Here is a 24,412-nt window from a genome sequence, read left to right as displayed (position 1 = left end):
TTTCCCTGTCCATTGATGACTTCACTCCATTGTAGAAGGCCACTAGGCTGGGTCAGGCAGCACTTGCCCTTGGTGAAGCTATGCTAGTGGTGTCAACCTCCCTGTCCTCTACGTGCCTCAGCATAGCTTCTAGGATTTTCCTGGGCACAAAAGTGAGGCTGACAGGTAAGTAGTTCCCAGGGTCCTCCTTTCTACCTTTTTAAAACTGGGTGACGTTTCCCTTTTTCCAGTCACCAGGGCCTTCACCTCACTGCCAAGAGATGGGTATTTCAGAATAGTGTAAAAGAGAACTCTGAAAAGTGATCTGAACAAAACACATAAAAGGACTAGGCAATGTCAGGGCTGCAGCTGATAGGTTTGAGCAATCTTGTTTCCAGGTGCTCACAGTACCTTGGTCTCAGGGGCTGAGCACACAAGCATCAGTTAGTTCAGTGTTTGCAAGTGAAACCCACTATGCCTGCAGTGTTTACTCCCCATAACACTATGAATAAAAAAAGTCAGTCAGTCAAAGCAAATTTTACATAGTAGGGTCAAATGTCACTGTACAATGCACCAGCATGTAAACCTCCCCAGTAGGCTACACAAGGCAAAGATTTTGTGTGGCAACATCCCCTACCAAGACCTGAACTGAAACAAGAGAGAAAGGGCAATTCCCATTCTTGAATAGTTTCTGTAAAGCTTGACTGTGAAAGCTGTAAGAGGAGCTGTCTTTAAATGAATCTGTTTAGCACTCTAAAACATTTAATAGCACTCACTGCTTGACCCTCTAGGAAATTATGTACATTTTGAAAGACTGCAGCTAATTCAGGGGCTTCATCCTTATTCTTCACATAGACTGCAAAAAACTGCTGGTAAGAATAAACCGTAAGCATAAAACTCAGATGAAATGAGCTTGTACCTAAACATATGATTATTTATATCATCTTGAACTCAGCAAGAGGATGATCAACCAACTAAATAGTTCCCACAGGACAAGTCCGCAGAACATTTTGTTCTGGTGCTGGTATTAATGATACGCAGAAGTGAGCTTGCAATCATACATGCATCCATAGACTGATGACACAGTAATCCTCACAGCAATAACTTCACTGCAATGAGCAGCTGTTAAACTAAAAATGGCCTAAATTATTCAGTAGGTAGCTTGCTATGTATCCACACAAGATCAAAATTAAACTAAGTTAAATTAAAAAGATTTTGATGAGTCTAACTCGAGAGTAATTATTGACAAAGTGTAAAAAATAGCTTGTCTTTGAAAACTAATCACATGTAATCAGTAACACAATGGCCCATGATAATCTCTCTCACCGTTTAAAAATCAAATTTGACTCACAATTATGATATCTCTTTCAAGCCCGTTAACTCATCAAGAATAGAAATTCCTGGGTTTGTTTATGCATCAAGAATAGTAAGCAAAATTCTGTAACAGAAGCACTAACAAAAATTCCCATATTCCCAAAGCTGTCTCAGCTACATATACAGATGCGTATCTGTGTCTTTCCTTGGTAATATTTGGGAACAACAATTTCTTTTAATGCGACACAGCTACAAAACAGTTTTACATTTAAACAATTAAATCAGTAGTTGAGATGCGGCAAGTTTCTTACGTATTACAGCAAAGCCTATTCTAATTTTGCACATTGCACAGGATCCTGCCTTCTAAAATTAATCACAAAACACTAGATGGAATGCTCAGGAAGTACCTCCTGTTTTGTCTTTATCATATCACTCACCTTTTCCTTGGCAAATTTCAGTTTTATATAGGAATTTTCTGATTGGTTTTTTTTCAGCTGCAATGCCCAGGATAAAGCTAAGTAATTTATAGATTTCTAGACCAGAAAAAAACTTTCATGACTACCAAACCAGGTTCCTTTAACAGTAAGAGACAAAGAGTTTTAGTCAATAGTTTCTGCCTGCAGTACAATAATTTAAGTCGTAGGTGTGATGATTGAAATGAACCTCCAAGTATACCACAGGATTATTTTCTTACTGTGAAAATATTTGGTTAGCTATCTGTGTTGACTGTACAGTTAATAGATCATTTTCAAAGTACACTGACGATGTACAGTATGTGTGTAATACGTTCTGTTATTTTTACTAGGTAATTTCCTGGGTAACATGTAGTGTCATTTTATTTCAGATTCTGAATCTACAACCCGGAATCTGTAGAAAAACAAAGCAAAACAAAAACCCAGGAACCCCACCAGACTCACACAGATCAGATGCCTACATTTTGAAATTCTACATGCTGAATTTAGATATAAAAATTTGACACATCCACACCTTTAAAGCCAATTAAGAAGGATGTCAATGAGAGCAGCCAAATCCTTTCTAAAAAACAGTCTTAAATACTACATAATTCAATTATCTGTACAATAGGAAACCATATACTCTCTTGAAACACTGGCAAGATATAGACTCCAACAGCATTCTATTTATTCATTTCAGTACCTATTTGTTCACTTCCGTAAGGTGAGATGAAAATACTCTCCAGCTATCGCCTTTGGACTTCTTACTAAGGGCTCAGTAAAATGCATGTTTTAAACAAGAACAGTGATATAAACATGACCAATAAACTATGTGCCAGTAGCAATAAAATTACAGTAGAATTTTTTTTCTATAAAATTTACAGCAAAACAAACAATATTATTTTAAGTTTTGTTTGACTTTACAGTCTTAAAGGTGCTGAAACATGGTATTTCTTTGCCTGTCAGACAGTTTTGAGTTTCTCTGCTGAACTGATGCTTTCCACCACATTAATATACAGCAGCAATCAGGACTACCCATAGGTTACAAATCTCCCAGAAAAGTAAAGTTATGATTTCATAACTATAAAGGGGAAAAAGAGGAAATCATGATAACTAAACTTACTTGCTTTTAATGAGATTCTAAAAATCTGAAACAGGAATTGGGATATTTCTTCATTTAACATGAGAAATCAATATACGAGAACAGCATCAAACATTACATTATTTCTCATCATAATCCCTTTCTTATTTCCATTTGTTGCATTTTCTTCCTTATTGACAATAGAATATCCAAAATATTGGTATAAGGATTCAATATACCATTTCTATTCCTGACAAGCCATTCGCTCATTCATCGGAATGGTATCTTCACCAAATCTGTCAATGGCCTGTATTTCATTAAGACCGTATGGTTTACTGAAGACTGAACAAACCAGAAGCCATATTTAGGAAATCAGATCCTTTTCTGAGACACAATTAATAGAGGGGTAACTGTTAGGATGCAAAACAATCCTAACCTGAATGCCTTCACACAGGGAAGCAGAGCAACTTGAGATTTCACTCCTTATAGAGAGGTTTGAAAGCTCAAATAATAAGACCGAAAGAAATAGCATGGGAGGAAAAGAATCTGCCATTCCTTGGAAACAAAACACCAAAATTATTTTTACACATTTGCTTGCCTTTGTTATACAAGCGTGTAAGCAGGAAAAACAGTTCACAGCATGGGAAAAATCAATACCCTATGACCCAGGACAGTAAAACTGCATCAAGTTCCAAATCTACACAGTAGACTGTAAACTAATTGTTTTCAAACAATGCCGTATCAATGACCTGTTAACAAGTCATTGCACATCTTTAACTTTCTTTTACACCCATTAAAGTAATGACAGCAGTTTTAAAAATAATTTCTTAATAACTCCACCATTGCAGAATATTACACGCCATCCTTCAATAAAGACAGGATTACTTGCTTCTAGGTGAACACTGAATGCCTTTGATGAGGGAGATATGAGTGCACTACAGCATGTGAGTTTGGGAAGGAATTTTTCCTATAAAGCAACTGAAACACTGTAGATTTTTTTATATCATAAAATTAAATATAATGTATTTTTCAGATGAGAATAACACTACCATCAGAGACAGAATCACAAACTAAAGTTCTGAAGAAAAAGTTTAGAGTTGGACCTTACCCCAGTATGAGCCGACCCTATAACAAGACACCAAGGAGCTGCGAAAAGTATGTTGTTCTTCCTTTTCAGGGATATTATGTCCAGCTTTGACACGATATCCATTTGGGAACAATTCTCCAAGAGATTTTTTACGCCTTCTAGTACTTTTATAAGTTTCCGTACGCGTGCCCCCAGAAGGGTTGTGGTAGACTAAAATCTTGCTGGGAATCATGACTGTGTATCTTCAGCTTCAGGAGCACTGCCTGTAATTACTGTGGTCCAGGCTTCAGTCACAGCATCCACTAATAGCGAAGACAGCAATATATTTACCCTTCGTTTTGCTAATTCAGTGTCAACACGGAGAGGCAGCTCAGGGTTCTTTCTTTAAAACAACTTCTCTTTCGAAGCAGATTTATTTAACTGGGCACACGATAATGCAAAATTCATCTTTACATGTTGTTACCAAAAGATAATCTAGTCCATTGCTGTTAGCACGAAACAAACAAAATTCAAATACAAAACTCAGCCTCACAAAAGAGACTAAGAGCATCACAAACTGGATGTACAAAACAAATCACAGAAGCAGGCAGGGCAGATGTTCCACTGATCCATGATGTATTAAAGCTTAAAACCCATCTTCTATCCGGATATTACCACATAAGCTTCTTTCAGATCCACCAAAGAACCACACCCATCAATCCAAACCCCATAAACTTGATGCTGTTCACTTAGAATGAACAGGTACTCTCAAAGAATAAAATTCTTGTCATTCAAGTAAATAATAGGAATTGCTTCCTGTGTATTATTTTCTTTGGCAACTTTACATATCTGTCTTCCGGTTAAAGCTATTATGCAGAAGGCAGAGCTCACATAATCAGTCAACTCTTACAGGATTTATCCCAGATGAAATAAAAAAAAACTCAAACCACAAAAACCCAAAACAAATAAAACAAAACCCTTCATCTAATCCCAGTTAATGACTGCTACATTACTGAAGGGAAAAAAAACAATTTAGCCATCAAACAAGTGCACGTAGAGAGCATTAGTTCTCTCAAGCAGACTCACTCTGTGAATGTGATTCAGATCAAACGAAAGTGGATTTCTCTTCAGTCAGCTACTATCTCATTCAGTCAGAAAAAGCTCTTTAAAATAAATTGTAAATGCAAGATACTACCTTCCATGATACATTACATGCTATGCTTTTTTAACCAACTCTCATGCTAAAAGCTGTCTTAATTTTGAGGAATGTGGTTATCATTCCTAATTGTTTGGTCCCCAGAGGATCCTCGAAGATGTATATGCCAAGAATACATCAATGCCATCTGGAGTACAATGCAAAGCAGACACAAAATACACTTCCCCATGTGCTTTTAGGAAATGCACAGGATCTCAAAGCATTTTGGAAATGCTATGAAAGGGTGATAATGCCAAATACAGAAAACGGAAGAACACTACATACAAATTTCAAAATTCAAGTAATATGTAGTAATTGGAATCAGAGGCAAACCACTTCTGTGTCTCCTTTAAACCTTGTAACCTTTACACTATGCTTTTACAAGCAACCTGGTCATGTGCCCACAGGCCACAATAGCAGAGCTCACTGAGTCTAGTGGGAATAGTTTTTCATTCTATCCATATGCATGCAGATATATATATAACGTATCTGTGAGCACCTGAATCACTCCTCTCAAGTTGGAGATTTGAACAAAGTGTTACTAATCACATCTTGCACAGCTCAAACTGAAAGAACATCCTACTTATTTTTTACCATATAAGGCACACTATTTTTCTTTCTTTTTGTATTTAATCTTGAATAGTATTATAATCTTGTTATTATCCAATTTTAAACCTATCATTAGTGTACTTTGTACTTAGCACAGCAAATGTTTGGGAGTAGAATCCATTTACCCTGCGAGTCTGGAACATCTCTAAAGGAAAACAATATCTAAGCAATAAGTAGTGAGAGATAAGCTGTTTAGTTTACATAACCTATATTTTGCTTTTAGAAATTTGTCAGTACTCCTTCAGTCCTCTCTGCTACCTGGCAGAGTCAGATTTTTATCAATTTTCTCCCTTTTCCTGTCAGTGCACTGCTAAACCTGTTGCATACATCAAAACCTGAAAATATTAATTAAATGATAAAAACTGGAAATAAATCTAAATTAAACTCATTCTAGAAGTAATAAAGATATGAATCTAAATTTTAGCAACAGGAGGATGGTGTTGTTCTGTGCCGAGAAGTACTATCCAGCATCACAGACACACACAAAGATGTTTGCAATATTTTCCTGTGCAGATGTTTCTGCTTCTCAATTGAATGGGTTTTTTTGTTTTAGAACTTGATTACACGAGACAGGTTATTGTTTTCAGTAAGAGTACAGTTCTCTACCATCTACATTATCTATCTATTACCCAACTACTTCTGTGCAACTGAGTGGAAGCTTGAAGACCAATTAAACTAATGAAGATGATGCAACCAGGAAAACAGCACTGTTTCCAGTGTTTCTGTACTTTTTCCTACCCCTGTAAAGGACACACTTGATAGTTTCCTGATCTGAGGTATTTAAACTTAAAACTCCTGAACTCTGTGTTACAGAAAGACTGGAGATGTGTGCAGTCTGCTCCAAAGTATTTATTCAAAACTAATCAGCATTTATTCTGTTCTAAAGAGCTCTAGGATGACTTGTTAAAACCCACTGTACCATCAATGTTTCTAAACATACAGAAAGTATGCTTTAACATGTATAAACTATGTTTTTAAACATTTAAAGTGAAGGTTTTTGTAATTTCAACAGAAGCATACCATTGCAGCATATCACTCTAGGACCCTCCCTGAACTTGTCATAAAAATGGACTGTTATACTCATGGAAGCATTGTTACAATTAAATGACAACTTGTTCTCAAAGTCCATCCAAATGTGAAATTATTGATCTCAGATACGCAGGAGAAGAAAAGTCTTGTCAGCATCTGATTTCCACTTTACCTTTGGCTACGCAGGAACTAGGTGCTTGAGACATCGTCTTGCAAGAAGGCAAGGGAAGAACAGATCTTTGGCATAGACAAACAATGTGTTGGGTAGAAGCAGGTATCAAATTATTGCCCTCTAAAGCACAGGTTAGACAGAGATGACTGATTTGCTGTGTTTTTGTAGGATATTATCTGCTTGCAGTTGTGCCCAAAAGCACAATCTAGAAAAAAAGTGAAACTCAAGGAAACATGCTGAGGAGAAACCTGCTGTAGAGAAAAACAATTTTGTTCTACTCAGCGACAAGTCTTTCCTTGAAAATTACTTTTTAATTTATTTTACAGCAAGTCAACGCAGAATGTTCTACGTTATCCTTCCTTTCTTCCAGGTTACTACTTCTGAATCCACAGCGTAAAACCCTTTGTTCTAAAGAATGTGTCTACAAGTTTTACAAACCTGTAAAATTTTTATTAGTTCTATTTCAAAAAGAGTAAAAGTATTACTCATGGGACGGGGGGGGGAACCCAACCCACTGTGTCTGCTTCAGCTATGTAGCATTGTCTATGGATTATGACAAAGCCAGAACAATCTAAGATTCACTCTGGCAAGAACTTAGTGCTCACTAATCTGACTAAACGATTTAGAAGGTAACTTTACAAGCCAAACCTGAGCTCCTGAAGAAATGTGTATGGTTGCACCATTTATCTATTTTTTTATCTCCCAGACTCAAAGTGTTAAGATATTAAACCATTTTCAGAAAGCTTGGCCCTAGCAGTAACAAAAACAGTCACCAGATATGTGCTGCTTTATACCACTTCAGGCACCGACGGTGCCATATTCCATCAGGCGAGCCAACATACATCCGGTAGTGAACGAATAGTAGATCTTTACATATAACCAGTGTATTATCTTATAAGCATCATATTTTACAAAGGAACTATTATCCCACCAAACTGATGATGGTGCCATTTTTAACGAAAGACTGAACACATGAAGGGGAAGGATAAACAATATCCATAGTTACACCATGGAAACAAAGAGCTAAGGAGAAAAGGAATTCAGTAATCTTTCATTTTTATATTTCTTTTTAACTTACAGTTACGTAATCCTTTCTAGATACTGAAGTCCATATTCAAAGAGAACATAAAATATGCCTTATTAATTTTTTTTATTTTTGGAGAATAAATTAATTGGACACTTTGCTGATGATGCTACTAAAATCAAGACAACCCTTGAAATAAGAGGTTACACCTCAGCAAGCTACCCTTGCAGAGGTGACACTGAAGGTTGGAGCTTGGGGCTTGTTTTTTAAAGTGACCATTACAACTCAATACAAAGCAGTTTGACTTCCTGAAGCATGACAAGTTAAAAACTTGTATAATTTTCCCTGGCAGTCATCAGGAACAAATTGCACTAAAATCAGGAATATGCTATTCTGAGAGGCTGTAACCATGGGGCAGGACAAATGATAAGAACAAAGGCGAAGGACGGACAAAGGCCAGATCTAAAGCCTGACTCATGCTGCAGGACTTGGGTTTAAAAAAAGACTTGTAATTCTGCCTGTCTTTGCTCCAGTGAGTCACAAGGCACAGGCGATAACTGCCAAAGAAACAACGAGCATGCTAGGATATAAGACTTGAAAAGGAGTCTAATATTTCACTTCTAATGAACTTGTATGATATAACGCATCCTAGCCATTGAACCTTCTTTAACTTTTGAATTGCAGAAAGAAAATATTTAAAGAATAGATATAAGCAGATACACAGATACATTAATTATGAACCGGTTATGAAAATGATACATCACAATATTCTGTATGTGATTATGATCCACATGCCAGAAAAAAAAATTATTCCCTTTTCTGACCAGATGAAAATTTCACAAAAATATTTATGCCTGTCCAAGAGAAGCAATGCCTCTTTACTTATTGCACGGAACAACTCCTTGCACATGATTAATCTTTTTACTGTAACAATAACAAACAGAATATTTCATACCAGCTGTCAAATTAAGAAATTAGGCATGAAATTTCACAGAAATCAAAGATTATGGTGTTTAAACTCCTTTTGAAAATATAACTGTCATGTAGGTTGATACATTACTTATTAGCATCCCAAATGTCAACCCACGCCAGTTCTAGAAAATAATCTTCACCTATTCAGCATTGTATCATGTTTAAATACAAAGTCCAAGAACTGCAAGTGTCAATTCAGCACTAAGGCTGAATAAAAAATAAGTCCAGTAAAGGAAGTAGTACTTAAAACTCATCTCCTCATGTCAGACAGGAAATTTATCTGTGACCTGCCTACCAAGAAGCAAATTCTCAGGGAGATTTAAGTGCACACAAGTACTTGAACTGATGGGCCAACATTATCAAATCACTAAAAACATACAGGGAAAAATTCTATGCACTAGCAGAGTGGATTAGAACCAGTGCCTAGAAAAGTAGGTGTCTAACGTTTTCCTAGAAGATGCTATTCCTCCAAATCTGTGTATCATTTGCTGTTTTCCACTATATGCAACACATTTCTTATATCATCTACCCTGCATGGAACTGTGCATCTCTTTTTTTTTGGATAAATTTCAAAAGTAGAGTATGCATGAGAGAATATAAATTAACTTATCTTAGTTTATTTTCATTTTTCAGATGTTTCTGCTTTTACTGTGCTGATATGCACACTCTGTCCACAATAGGAAGGAAAGCAACACAGTACAGAAGAATCCAAACTCTGTGTTAATAGGGAATTTATTAGAAAAGCTGAGATCACACTATTTTCTTTACAAATAATCCTATCTCATCTGAATTTATACTTGCAATATTCTAGAGACTCAGATATTCATTGATTGCCACACCACCACGACATATATTGCCTGCCAACTAAGCACTATAAAACCAACTTTTTCTTATGTTCGCATTGTCCTAACATTTATCTAGCCATTACTAAACACTTTGTTAATTATGCTTTCATAAATATTTCATTTTTAATTAAGTAAATTATATAAAAATATATATAAATGGTACATCTACAATAGAAATTTTTGTATTATTATATTTATTTCATTACATGCACAATTAATCAACTAAGTCCATAATTATAAAGTGAACTTGTAAATAATATTGTATCTACTACCTACAGCAGCCTTTACAGAATAGATCATTGGTAAGAATCCCCAATGGTTTAGATTTCATTACTAGCTATGGAAGTTGGATGTTGAATATGAAAGGGTTGCAAAGGTTGAATTTTGAAAAAAGAATAAATACAAAGGTTGTGAAAGGCATTCAAATCATATTAGCATTCTTTATTTATCCCACTGTGATTATTTCTTCTTCTCTCATAAGGCTGAAGAGTTATTATATCCTTAAACTTCACTGGATCATCTGACTTACCTCACAGAAAAGCATCCCACATCAGAATTAAGTAAAAGTGGGCAAGCTGATAAAATGTGAAAATAATACTCACTCTGACATCAGCACACAGTGCCAATGCCATGCTTGGCCACTAACATTACAGCTAGCTCATAGTAATAAAAGACCTCTCTGCCAGGCTATGGAGGTGTGTATCCACACCCCCTAAGTCTAGCATCAGCTGAAATTATTGTACATCTTCAAGCATATGACAATCTGAATGACTAAGGGGCTGCAGTGTGGAAGAATGAGTTTGGCTTTAACTGCTGGATGCACAGTGGTTGGAACATGAGCACACCTGTACACAAAAACTCCTACAGGTTTGACGGGGAGTGTTCCTCACAGTAAGAGGTTGATCAAAAGAAAACATAACCAGTAATTAGGAAGACAATAAAAGTAACAGGTAATTAAGTGGGAGAGTAACTAGGTGATAATGAAGAAATAACCAGTGGAGAGTTTGGAATAGCTTGGAAATCTCATAATGTAGTAAACAAAACCAATTTTTTCTCTCGGTTCTCTTTGCTTACAAGGGACTACAACATTTTCCTTTGGATTATGCAGATTACTGTCTCCAGATAACCTGGTCTGAATGCAAAACCTCTCGAAATTGAACTCGATACTTAAGATACTACATGGCCTATTCTTTTCAGCTAAACGTCCACAGTGATGCTACAATATTATTATTTTAATAAAACCAGCACTCCTTGCAGGACAATGCTGAACAAAATACTGTGTACTTAGACTTGTCCCTAAACAGCACACTGTCATCTGTCTTACTTTATAAAAGCTGATTTAAAAACAAAGCAAAATAATTTCCCTGTATAAATCACCTACAACTAAAATAAGAACGTGGCCTTAGAAAAAAAAGTTTTATATACTAGAAGTTTTACTTCTGTAGAAAAACCACATTTTTCTAAGATTAAATGCTATTTTTAAATTGAAAGATATATTATTCTGGTTTTGATTTTTATCTGCCATCTGCTATATTTTTACTAGCAACAAACAAAAGATGTGATAAAGTCAAATGGGCTGTTTTTCCAATATTTCTGCTTTTGAGCTGAAGGAGCGGCTAGGGAGATTTCATAAGAAAGTCTGCTTCTGGCAAATGACTGTGCAATTTTGAAGACAAGATAAGCTTATATAGTTGGAACCTAAACACCAAGAAAATTCAAATTCTTGGCTTCATATCCCTTTATACATATCAAAGCGGAGAAGAAAGATCAGTAGATAGATTTAAAGTAAAATATTTCATAACTAACATAAACCTATTTAAAATTTGCAAATACAATGTACTGATTTTCTTGAAAATAATTAAAAAGTAAAACACCTGAATGAAAAAGGTGCACTCCAAAGTTTCATAGCTTATTTAACACTGCTCCATATTAAACATTCCATGAACAGAAGAAACTGCAGAAAGCAGCAGGGAGATCCAAAACCATGCACTTACAAGGAACAAGCAAATACTGCCCTCTGAGCATCACTAGTTTTACTGGCAAAGACTCACTGGCAAGCCATCAGGTAACTCTACTGCAGTGCAAGTAGTTATGGAGGTGTCAATAACTTCAGAGACACTTTGGTGATGCAGAGAAATATCCTTCCATTTACAGACTACACTTCATCTGATCTGTTTCTGGGTTTGTTTTCTTATTTGGAATTTGAGATAGTGATGACACTAAACACCGCTTAAGGCAATAACAAGGTCAACAAATTCTAAATGTCTGGGGATCAGCAGTGAATCCATAAAAACCATGCCTCATACACCGCACAGCACACTAAACAACTGGTGCTGAATTAGTAAGACCTAAATGGACATCTCAGTACGTTTAATACAGTGCTCAGGTGACAAGAGATCCTTTAAGCTGTGTTACAGAAGTTAAATACTTAGAAATACAAAAGGAGCTAGAAATTATAAAACTTATGTTTAAGTTACCAGAATATAAACTCTTATGTTCTAGGTATAAGGACTTGTGGCTTGGGGCTTACGCAGATATTAATTATATTACTTACAAAGTATAAGTGTAAATAACAAGCATTGAAAATTCGAAGTCGAGAAGATCATACTCTGCAGCAACATTACTCAGATTCAGTGGATTAAAAAAACAGTTGCCAAGAAATCAGTGAAAGAAAGTATTGGGGGAAAAACTACTGGATAACGTAGAGATTGAATGCCTCCATGGCACCATACAGGTTAACATGCTACCTTGAAGCCAAGACATGAAAATTTATTTTCAACTGTTCTTCAAGATGGCTTTTGAAGATACGAAACAGTTAGTTAAATAAAAAATTAATCTTATCTCTCATATTACCATTCAGGAAAGCATGCAGATTAGTTATACACTGTAGGTAGTTCAGGAAAAATTTGGAAAGCATCTGCAACGATCCTTTTGGTCATTACAAGTAGCAATTTTAAATGCCCCTCATGTAAAGGAATACAAATGCCAGAAGACAGCGTAAGTGAATTATGGTTTCCCCAAGGAGTTTGAAAGGGTTTTCTTCTTCTAGAATATTACTCTGCATTCTATCAAAGACAAAATTGTACAGTTTGAGTAACCTTCATTTGAGCAGAAGGGACTTAATCATAGAGTCTGAAAGACCACTGAAACCATGAGAGAAGTTAAACTGATACAAAGCAGGATAAAAAGAAAACATTATTTTGTTCACTTAATATCTGGATACTGAGAATATATTTTGAATAGACAGGAACGGATGGGGAGAGAAGGAAACTACTTAATATTTTATGAAAAAAAATGAAAAATGTTTGGCTATTAAAAAGAATTACAGTGACTTGGTTTTCATCGTAAATCTCATATAATTGATATTACCATCTTACTACTATGCTCGAGAAAATATGACCAAACAAAATATGAGTGAAAAAGTTAAAAACAGTTATTATAAACTTAGTATTTAGTATTCCTTCTATACCTAAAAGATATTCTGTGTTTCTGAATCACTAAATTTGGCAGAAAATAACCATAAACTTTTATGGATCAATGTCCAGAAAAAACATGAAATAGAACATTAACCAATGATAACAGGAATATCAGAGGTTGTAAAGTCTAGTTGCTTATGTTCCTTTATATAACACATGTGGGAAAAAGTTGGGCTTACACCAAAGAAATGTCTACCTGAAAAACATACGCTGAAAAAAATGAATATACCTTTAGAAGTTCTAAATATGGTAACCACAAAAAAATACCAAGACTCCTTCATTGAAGGAAGGTCTGTCTTGATGACTTTATCTTGGCAGACAAGAAAAAAGTGTTTATGCAATTCCAGCGTAGGTTTTTTAAATGAAAATACCAATTATATTTATTGTTCATGAAAAAACAACCACCCACAAGAAATTTAATGTAGTAATACATATTTTGTGGTTTAAAACATTAAATTTAAAAAAGAAGAAACAGTTTATGAACTATGTTAACTGACTACAGACATTGCATTGAAGAAAAAGATATTTCAATTGTAGTATTCTATTACTAGCAGCATTTCGGTAATAATGAAGATATTTTATTTTGTTACTGAGAAAATGCCAATTGTACTTATGGTATACTTGCCTTCCTAACATAATAAACACATCCATTAAGCCACATATTTTCAAGTCATTGTATCTGGGTAACTCGCATCCAGTAGTTTTAAAAACATAACTCTGCAGACTACTTAATGTCGGTTTTCAGTCAGTCTGGCACAAATAGTTTATAGAAGTTCCAGAAACCATTAAGAAAGTTAACATTATTTCCATATGTTTAAAATAAGTAACCATAGGCCTATTACTCAATCTCAGACAAAACAAAGAATTCTATTACAGAGTAACTACATAGTGAAGATAATTAGAAGGGCAGTAGCCAGTAGGTCACGAGAGGTCCTCCTGCCCCTCTACTCTGCCCTGGTGAGGCCACATCTGGAATATTGTGTCCAGTTCTGGGCCCCTCAGCTCAAGAGAGACAGGGAATTGCTTGAGAGAGTCCAGCGCAGAGCCACAGAGATGGTGAAGGGAGTGGAACGTCTCCCTTATGAGGAAAGGCTGGAAGAGCTGGGTCTCTTTAGCTGGGAGAAAAGGAGGCTGAGGGGTGACCTCATTAATGTTTATAAATACGTCCAGGGGGAGTGTCAGGAGAATGGACCCAGGATCTTCTCAGTGAAGTCCAATGACAGGACAAGGAGCAATGGGTTCAAGCTGGAACATGGAGGTTCCACAACAATATTAGAAAAAACTTTTTCACTGTTAGGGTGACAGAGCTGCCCAGGGAGGTTGTGGAGTCTCCTTCTCTGGAGACATTCAAAACCCACCTGGATGTGTTCCTGTGTGACCTACTGTAGGTGATCCTGCTCTGGCAGGGGGGCTGGACAAGATGATCTTTTGAGATCCCTTCCAACCCCTAACATTCTGTGATTCTGTGATTATATTCATGTATATATTTTAGAAAAACATCCTATCCATTAGCTTTTCCATTAAATGTCATATTTGAGTGATAAAGCTATAAATACCGATGTAATCTACTCTGCATTGTCAAGGCAGTCATTAAGTGGACAAAGAACCATTAAGTCTTGAATCTTGCATGTCTGCCTTGGGAGTTTTGTCAGGGATGTGTTCCTAACCTGAAGTTACTTAATACTTCTACTAATTCTGGAAGAAAAATAAAATCCATGCTAATAAAGTTAACCAATGATACTAGAGCATGGAATGCTTGATAATGAAGAGAACAAGCTAGTAACAAGCAGGGCTTTGGATCACATGTAAAGCAGGACGGCAACAAACCATATGCATTTACCTATAGATAACTATAAACTTAAGACTGGAATTTTTTACAGGTGCAACTGTACTCTTGCACCATCATTTTTTTCCTCTCAGAAGGACACAGTAGTCAAAGTAGTCTGGCCAGTCAGCCAGATAAACTAGGAAAGCTGTTACTAAAAGCAATATAAATGGTATCAGCTATGAAAGTAACTTGCAATAGCTCCTTAACATTCAGAAAGCATGACTATTTTGGTGCTAAGCCTGCCACTCATTCATGCAGGAAGACACCCACCCACCTATGGCAACTCCCTATCAGAGCAGAATATAAACCAGAATGAATTTAGGGTCAATTTTCTAGGTGTTGTTAAGTACCACTCGCAGACAGTGACAAGCTGGGAGCAGAGGATGATTTACATTTTCCAGTTTACTTTGAATTCAGAGTTGCAGGGAAGCAAGCACACAGTTTCTACGAATGTCAGCTAGATGACAGGAACTAATGATGTGAGACTAGTACTGTCCTTGGATTCCTCTGCTCTAGTGTCTTCTAGCTAACTTGTTTGACTAAACTAACTTGTTTGACTCAGTGGAGGAGAAGGAGTAGTATATTTTCACAATTGTGCTCAACAATATTTGTAAGAATTGATCATTAATATTATGACAAATACATATTAGTCACAAGATTATCTTTTGCTATTAATATTGTAACAACTCAAAATCCTGTTCTGAAGTATCACATCAATTGGTACCCTCTCAAAACATATGTGAAAACTGAATTAAGGTATCTAGAAACAAGCAAAAAAGTGTTATCTACAACATCATATAAAAGTGATACAGTCCATCCAATGACATATTACAGAAAAATCACCAGTCAGATATTCAGAACTACTTTAATTAAATTAATTCTGAAACTTGTTTGAAGTTTACCGAAAATGTTACTGCACAGAAAAGTAGTGCATATGCACATATATTAAAACACAATTCTCCTAGGAAATTTTACAGAATTCAGTTTCCACTATATAAAAAAATGAATTATTATGTAAGTAAAATGATACAAAGTGCTTTAAAACTGTATGAAGTACACTAGCTTTGTAGAAATACTGTAGAATTTGGATGAGTATTCAAAGTTTTTGCCAATAGATGGCAGAAACGCACAACATGTAACCAACAAAATCGTTGCAAATGATTGCAAGTCTAAGGCGCTAAGAAAGGGATAGCTTTGAGACCTGTGGATTCACCAAAAGACAGTAAGCGATCACAAAGTTTTGGAGCTCATAACTTCTCTCTCACATTTGTATCTATACAATTTAGCTATCAGAGCATTTCTTTGTATCAGTATAACTAAAGTACTGCTCTAAGTTCCATTAAAATAATGTTTTCCAAAAGAAATAAAGTGTTCTGCAGGTTGAAATATGGTTTCAGGCTGAACTGTTCCGTGGAGGTTATATCAAAAAAATCTACAAGGTATTGATAAAAAAGTTTTAATGTCACAGACTTTTAACTAAGGCTTCATCTTGAAGCACACTTCCAGGAATGTTTTTGGAATGCCAGGAGGCATTCACACCATCAGCTTAACTATATTAGTAAGATACACTGTTTTTTCTCCAAAGTCATCTATCTTTTTCCACAGAGGGAAACCAATTCCATTCTCTGACTCACAAAAAAACAGCTGAATGTCCATGGCAGATCCTGGAAACCCTCTTCTCAGACCAGGAATTGATATCAAGACCACACGCCTCATCCAAAATTAATCAAGATGTCTGTAATAGGACCTGGACAGAAGTTGAGCAAGAACTAGGAAAAACAATCCCTTCTTTTCCATAACTATGCTAATCACCACACAAAGAGATTTGTTCTCTATGCCGTGCATGCATCTATGCTTGCATCTATTGCCTGTCTTCTTTTCCCCACTGTAAATCTTGAATTATTTTCTGAAAAAAATAGCATGGTTTCAGCAGCAGCCTAGACTAAAAGGGATGTCAGGAAAGAAGAATGATAAAAAAATCTTCCTGATAATAGAATCTATTAAGAATCAAATAGTTTCTATCACTTGAAAATTTGTTAAGTAGAATAGATTAAGCACATCGTCAGGAAAAGGAAATGGATTGTTTAATAGATCTTTTCTATCTTTAACTTCTGTGATTCAGTAATACAAGACATCATCACATCCATGTATTAGGCTTTACTTAAATAACTGTAGCTCTGAAGCTGATTGTACCTCATTCACATGTCCTTGTAAATGTGAAGCCAAGACCATATTTTACATGTTTAATCTTCCTCTAACAATACCATCCTGTCAAGGTAATTTATTCCAATATAGCCTGCTCCTAAAATCAGTATTTCCTTTTTCATAAGCATATAAGTAGACAATAAAAGGCACTACAGTTACCTGAAGTGCCTTCACTATCAGAGAAGATACAATAATTTTTAGCTGGTGTGTGCAGTGTTTTTGCAAATCATTGCTGATTAAAACTGGAAGACGTTCATTTGTTGTAGGGGTTTCCAACTTGGCAGACTGCAAGCCATCCAAAGAAATAAAGATCTGAATCTGAAACTTAGCTATGATATTCAGATCATGACAATTTTATGTTAAGTCATTAAAAACTTTGTGTTTTAAGTTTTACCATGGCATTATTTCTCCCTTTGCAAGTTTTTTTGTTTTCATCCAACAACCTTTTGAACTCACCTTCACTTAGACTGTAAAGACAGTATCCAGACTCAGCAGTGCACTGAAATAATTTAGTTGAAATTAACTGTCAAAATTACCTGCAAAATCTCAAGAGCCAGAAACTCAACCATTTTTGTTATCATTCTTCCCTTAGGAAGACTCTGTCCACTCCACAGAAGTCCACACTTTGAAGCAGAGATTTGTCCTTCTATCACCACCAAAGTTTCTTGTAGAGTGTTACGTCAGAAATATTTATGATTTTATAAAGCACAGCTTTAGTTTATGTGTAAGTATGAACACAAATGTTACTGTTCCCAAAAAAGTCTTGAAAAAATGTCAAGGGGATCTGGATGCAAATGAACATCAGAAAAACACACTGATGTTTGTATCTGTACAGTTTTAGGTCAGACCATAAGAATTTTTATACCAACTGTCAAAGAAATGTATATCACTGAATTACAGATTCATGAAATATTCTCCCTTTCTCTACTCCTCCCCAATACTTCAATAATATGTAGATCATTCTGTCATGTGCCAGTGTATTCTACTCAAGTACTTCCTTTTCTTATGCTACCCTATGGTAGCAAAAATATGGAAGAAACCCTCTCTAAAACATTTATCAAACTAAAAAATTGATATTTTGCACGTTAAAGTGCTGATGTGCCTTTAACTGTACATTTGACAGTGAATAGCCTACCATCCCCAGAAACCTTTTGATGGAAAAATATGATCTGATCCATGTTGCATATTGAATTTTGTTTGCATATTGGAATCTAGGTGAAAGATTAGATTGAAAAGAACTTTATGAATGCTGATCCAAAATTTCATTCATATACAGCATTTTGAGATTCCAAAATACATTTTATGAATAACTGAATGCAAAAGAGCAGCAAGGAAAGTGCAAGGTTTTGCATACTAAGAGTTACAAAAAAGCTGAATGGTAGCATTTCTGAACTAGCATAAGAAAAGAAAAAACCATTTATTCCTCTGTAGTACAGTAAAAGAAAATACATTCAAACAATGTCCTCCTCTGCTATACTTCACATCTTTCCATGAACATTTAAGCTTCCAAAGACAAAGTTTATTTTCGATGTAAGTTAGCTTGGCTTTTTTAAATACTATTTAAATTGTGGGGTCCTACATTATTGTCAGTTAGCTAAACCAGGACAGTTCTTGTGAAGCTGGGAATGCGGAGAGCCACATTATGCTAACTTTCATTCTGTCTAGTACTTAGATTAACTCATCACAGCTGACTGACATGAATCTAGTGAATTAATAGATATAAAGAAAATTTTACATTGGTGTAACTGAAGGAGGTGGAAAATATAAGTAAAATGCTTAACTCTGCCTGCAAAATGACATAAATCTTGTAAAAACTACCCAAGAGAAGCTGCTAAATGGGAAAATCTTACATTATTACTGCTGGTACTGTCAGTTAGATCGCTGTGTCACCATGAGTCAGCCAATTGTGCAGTCACTTTCACAAGGGGATTAATCTCAAACAATTATCTCGTGCCTCATTTCCCAGTTTTTTTGAGAGTTTGCTATCTTCCTTCTCCGTGATTCTAGTTTTTGCTCTTAGAAAGCCTTCATCTCCAATGATTGCAATCGCAAAGCTCTGGGCAACTCTGATACGTCACATTCAAGTGTGAAAATACACCCCTTTCATTCGCATACTTCAAAGAATGTGCGACTGAGTTACAGCTAGTGAAATCAGCAGTTTTCCCCTAAGCATAAACTTGGGTTTCATTTATTTCTTTAATTGGAATTTCTGTCATAATACGGAACGGGATGACATTTTCTCCTCCAAAAAGCATTATTTAATTCTATATACACGACAGAAGCATGTGATGAAAACAGTAATCACAGAGGATTTGTAGTGGTCCCTTCTGGCTGTTTTACTGCTTTCTCCTCTAGCATACTAGTAACAACTGATGTATGTAGCATGAACTCTAACATGGTTATATTCTTTTCATACAGCAGTACTTAATAATTTTGGCATCTTTGCACTTCTGTAACAAGTTAAAAATATTATAATACTAGAAAAGATTCTCTGTTGTATTTTCCTTTCCATGTGAAACATCTGAGATAACCACTCTATACAGTTTGTAGTGACAAGGAGTGCCTCTATTCCTGGTGAAATGAACTGTGAAATTGTGAGAGTTCATATGTCACATAAAGACATGGCATTCACAGTGTGAGCTATTTTTAGGAAGTCTTCGCCGAATAACAACTCCCAAATTTTGACTTTCATTTTATTTACCTAGAGAGAATATGTCATTTGTGCAAGAAACTTCATATGCCACATTACTGGCATTTTTTAATTGATTTATTTTGTCTGCTCTGCTTCATTTTGTATTCCCTTTTACATGTGACATATTCTTTTCTAATGCATTCCTAGCGTTCCTACACAAACTGTAAAGTCCAGTAAGAGTCTAAACAAATCTTCCAAATCTGTTCTATCAGTGGATTTTAAATTTAGCTATACTGGCTCAAAATGCAAAGAAAATTTGTTGATTTCATTGTTGACGATGATTCATGGTGATCCAGTTCAGTGAATGAATGGTCTGGATCACCTGTTCAGGTTGTAAGCTGAGAGAATTACAAGAAATTCACTGTTTTACAAAAACAGCCTCACACAGTACTTCCAAGATGGAGTTCACCATCACTTAGCATAGGAGATTATATTATTGAATCAAGAACAAAAAGAACTCAGTAGAGTTTTTTCTAACATAACTCACCTGCCTGCTGAAACGGCAAATTCACTGCAGAAATAACATCGGTAACATTCTTCTGCTCACACGTTGCCACAAGATGAAGAAATTCTCCACCAAAATGCGCAAAGTTTACATACTTTTATAAAAGCTATTAAATGGAAAAGCTAGTTTACTTACCAAGCCAACTTCTGTTTAAATAGACTGACACAAACACTGGAGGGACCGTGAAGAAATCTACTACTGAGTTAACTTCTAGCCAAAACCATAGCTTGTCATTGGCTGCTATGAACTGAAAAAACAAAAGTGAGAGGGGATGGCAGAATCAGATTATGCTCTATGCTCCTGGTGATTGCAAGTATGTGCAATACTTTTCATTCCCATAAATTCCAAAGTTAGTGGAGAAGTAACCGATGATTTGAGTCAGCCCAGACAAACCAGCATACCCCACTGAAAACAAGTCTGAACTGTCCCTTGCTTGATAATCACATGGAGATTAAAATGACAGGTCTAACTAAAGAGATAGATCATTTATAGGATAAGTTGCAACACCTACACCAAAAAACATTGTATTGTAACAATGTATTAGTAATAAAAGTATAGGTAAGTGTAAAATATATCCAAGTATATCACCTTTATTCTAGCACACCAAACATGTTGATAGTAATCTCGCTATGTATTTGCTCCTCACAGGTTTCTAAACACATGACAGTTTACAAAGAGTCCCATTACCATCCTATCCAGAGGTAATCACCAGGATGACTCCTACAAGACCTAATTCAGGACTGCAACAGTCCTTCGAATTTTGCCACAGTTGAGGTATTTTTTCTCTTCTAAAAAATCAGCCTATGGAAACTGGCAAACTTAGATGCCAAGTACATCAGTTTGAACTTGCTTAAATAAAGTCAGACTACTATTCTCATTCAAGTAGTAACTAAAACATAGGCTTTATATAAATATGAAATATAAATGTAGAAATAAATATGTATGTCTAACAGAGCAGTTTTACTCATGTTAGTATCAAAATCTGGACTAACATACTTCAAAATAGTGCTTGTATTTTTGAATTACAGACAATATCCACTGTCTTTCTTCCAAATCAAATACTAGCACTCTCTGTAATCATTGACATCAAGAAGGTCGAAAACATACTCAAAAAGAACACAGACAACATAAGCAGCATTTGCCTCAGAGAAGACTCAAAATCAAAAGTAAATTGACATTTTGTTAGTCTCTTTTACTCAATATCAATGATCCAACTTGAAGACTGAACAAAAATATCCAGGTTTAGCAGAATCTTTCTATTCCCTTCTGTTGAATTTAGAAGTACAGAATATTTGGAACTAAAACCTTTTTAAGATGTCAGATCAGTACTTTCACAATCTGCAATATATGCTGTATCACCTACTGTAGGTGATCCTGCTCTGGCAGGAGGGCAGGACTAGATGATCTTTTGAGGTCCTTTCCAACCCCTAACATTCTGTGATCAGCATTTTATCTTTCAAGAGGGTATGGCCTTTAGGCTTTCAAAAAGGTTAAAGTGTGTTATTCAACAGAGAACACAATGTCTGTCGACTGTAAAGGCCACTCGTAATTTTCTGTGGAAGAATCTGAAAAATTATTCATTTAGGTAACTAATGACTGGTAAAAGTCTATTTTACTATAGAAGCAATCCTGCCATGCTTGGAGAGAGATTGTGCTCTGGAAGCACTAGCATAATTCTGTTGGTTCCAAAGAGGGATTACTTCCATACTTTTCATGTCTCTGCCAGACCCTATTGCCTGATTATTTGCTAATTTGTGCATATTTGGACTTAGTCTTCATCAGCAGTTTGCAGACTTCACTTCTGAGTTCTCACAGTTGGACACTAGCCACAAAAAAATTTTTAATTATATATGCGTGTTTGAACACAAATATCTTCTAGAACCGAAGATACAGTAATATTGACATGATTTTGAGTTGAAACATCATTTTGGTAAGAATAGATGGGGAAGGATTAGATTTTAAAATATTTCTTCAAATACTTTAATTTGCCAGTGAGAAAGGAGATACCTATCAGAAATAAACCCACTGAAATAGCCAAAGGTATGAGATGCTTACTACATAACTAGCAAATTCATTATGAATCCAATTCTTGCATCTTTTCCTCAGAAACTCTATTTAGTTCTGCAGGACTTCTTGGAGAACTGAAGTTACACCTCTATTGGCATTTTAACTTAGATAAGGGTGAATTCTTATCATCCCCACCTATCATACTTGAGTTTGCATCACAAAGCAGTTTTAGATAACACAAACATTTATTCTTGTTGAAGCTAAAACTGAAAAGGGTGTTCTAGCAGTGCATCTCAAATACTGTAACAGCTAAATTGTGTTCAGTCCACAGGACTAGAGTGGACTCCACAGTACTCTCCCTTCCAAATAACACAGAGTGTGGATATGAAGGTATTATCAACTCTGACTATACTCTCTGCTTTTTGACAATGTACCCCAAGATACTGCTTTGAGTAAGTAAGAGTGGCCGATATGTAATTTTAATTCTCCTGTAAGAACACACAACTTTATCACTAGCACAAAATTTAAAAACATTTGGATGATTCTAAAAAAATAATCTCTTACATCAAAAGTTAACGTATACTGCAGGCCTGGTGGACATCCTTAAGAATTAGGGGCTACTACACTGTACGCTTTTAAAATAGTTTGGAATGCACTCATAAGTGTGTAAATGCTGAAGGAATTTACCCAAAGGATACAGAGTGCACCTAAACCAGGTAATGAAATAACCTAGATTTGCAAAAAATGTTTTTACTAAATAATCAGAAATGGTTGGAAGTGAAATAGAAGGAACTCAATTACCATTGTGACATAGGAGCTCCTGTGATTTAGGAGCAAACTGGACAAAGGAAGATCAGGAGGCAATACCTGTATCAAATTTAAAGACCAGTGTGTCAGACTTTCTGCTCACATGAGCTTCTCCCTATAGTTCTGTTTGAGGCCTTTTCCCCCTCAGTTTTGCAATTAGCAACAAGCAATCGTAGTTTTCAAAGTGAATTTAAAGAGGGAAAAAAAAAACCACCCCAAAAAACCCCACCGACAGCTTGAATTACAAGCATTACTGGACCAAACTTTTAAAGGTGCTTACCTGTTTTGGACGTCCCAACTTTTAGATTCTGAAACTGCATTACTGGATTTTCAGAAAAAGGGTAAGTATATTCTAAGGATATACATTTCAGCCTGTTGACTAGTATATACAGCTTCTGCAAAGCATTCCTTTGCAGTCTGGGAAAGTGGGTGTGCATAAAACTGAAGACAGCAGCTCTACCAGCTGTTATCTCAACCTTCAACTGCCAAAGACATATCTAGCAGCAGAGGAACAGATTAAGTACTCACTAGTCTTGCTGAGGTAGTTCCCACTCCACTGAGAACATCAAAACTAGATTTGACGTCATTGACCAGAACTGAACTATGATATTCTTCACTTTCTATCACACAAGAACATTCTGGAACGTGGCTTAGGTTATAAACTACTAGTCTCGTTAGTGATCTTGGATACTTATTACTATTAACTAACTGCTCTCAATCAAATTCTTTGCTCGCGCATTTTAAAGGTTAGGTTAATTTTGTCTGGCTATTGTAAAGTCAGACTGTATTCAAAACCTCTCCCTATTGAAATAGCTGTATCGCCTCCCTAACCCATACTATCGAAGACACACTACTTACACGCAAGCCGAAGTAGAGTAGGAAGAACACATTGAAAGCCATGTCGATCTGTAATGTGAAATCTTTGTAGAAATTCTGGCAGGATTCTATTGGGCTATTTGAAAGAAAAAGAAATTGGAGTAAATCATCAGTATATGAATTTCTACTCTGGTGACTTTTTTATACATTTCATTGAAGACCTTGATTCAGAAATCACATTTCTGTTTTCCAGTCATTTACAAGATACAAGCAAGCATTTCAAATGAAGTTTTTCATTCATTCAGTTAGTCATTCATATCGTCTTTATATTGACCTGT

The 24,412-nt window shown here is 35.7% G+C and overlaps 1 protein-coding gene across 1 annotated transcript in view; it reads right to left on the bottom strand.

Moving 5' to 3' along the window:
• Positions 1 to 24,210, bottom strand: part of LOC104276027 (calcium-activated potassium channel subunit alpha-1-like) — a gene marked incomplete at both ends in the record, with an annotated part of 36,397 nt that extends 12,187 nt beyond the window's left edge. The window contains 2 exons of the mRNA XM_009872176.1: positions 20,580 to 20,691; positions 24,117 to 24,210. Coding sequence (XP_009870478.1) covers positions 20,580 to 20,691; positions 24,117 to 24,210 — 206 coding nt within the window. The remainder of the gene's footprint in view (positions 1 to 20,579; positions 20,692 to 24,116) is intronic.
• Between the last annotated feature and the right edge of the window lie 202 nt (positions 24,211 to 24,412).

Source organism: Apaloderma vittatum, unplaced genomic scaffold (genome assembly GCF_000703405.1).
Source record: "Apaloderma vittatum isolate BGI_N311 unplaced genomic scaffold, ASM70340v1 scaffold17176, whole genome shotgun sequence".
Classification (NCBI taxonomy): Eukaryota; Metazoa; Chordata; class Aves; order Trogoniformes; family Trogonidae; genus Apaloderma; species Apaloderma vittatum.
Note: the sequence above shows the minus strand (reverse complement) of the source record. Positions and strands in the feature narration are given on the sequence as shown.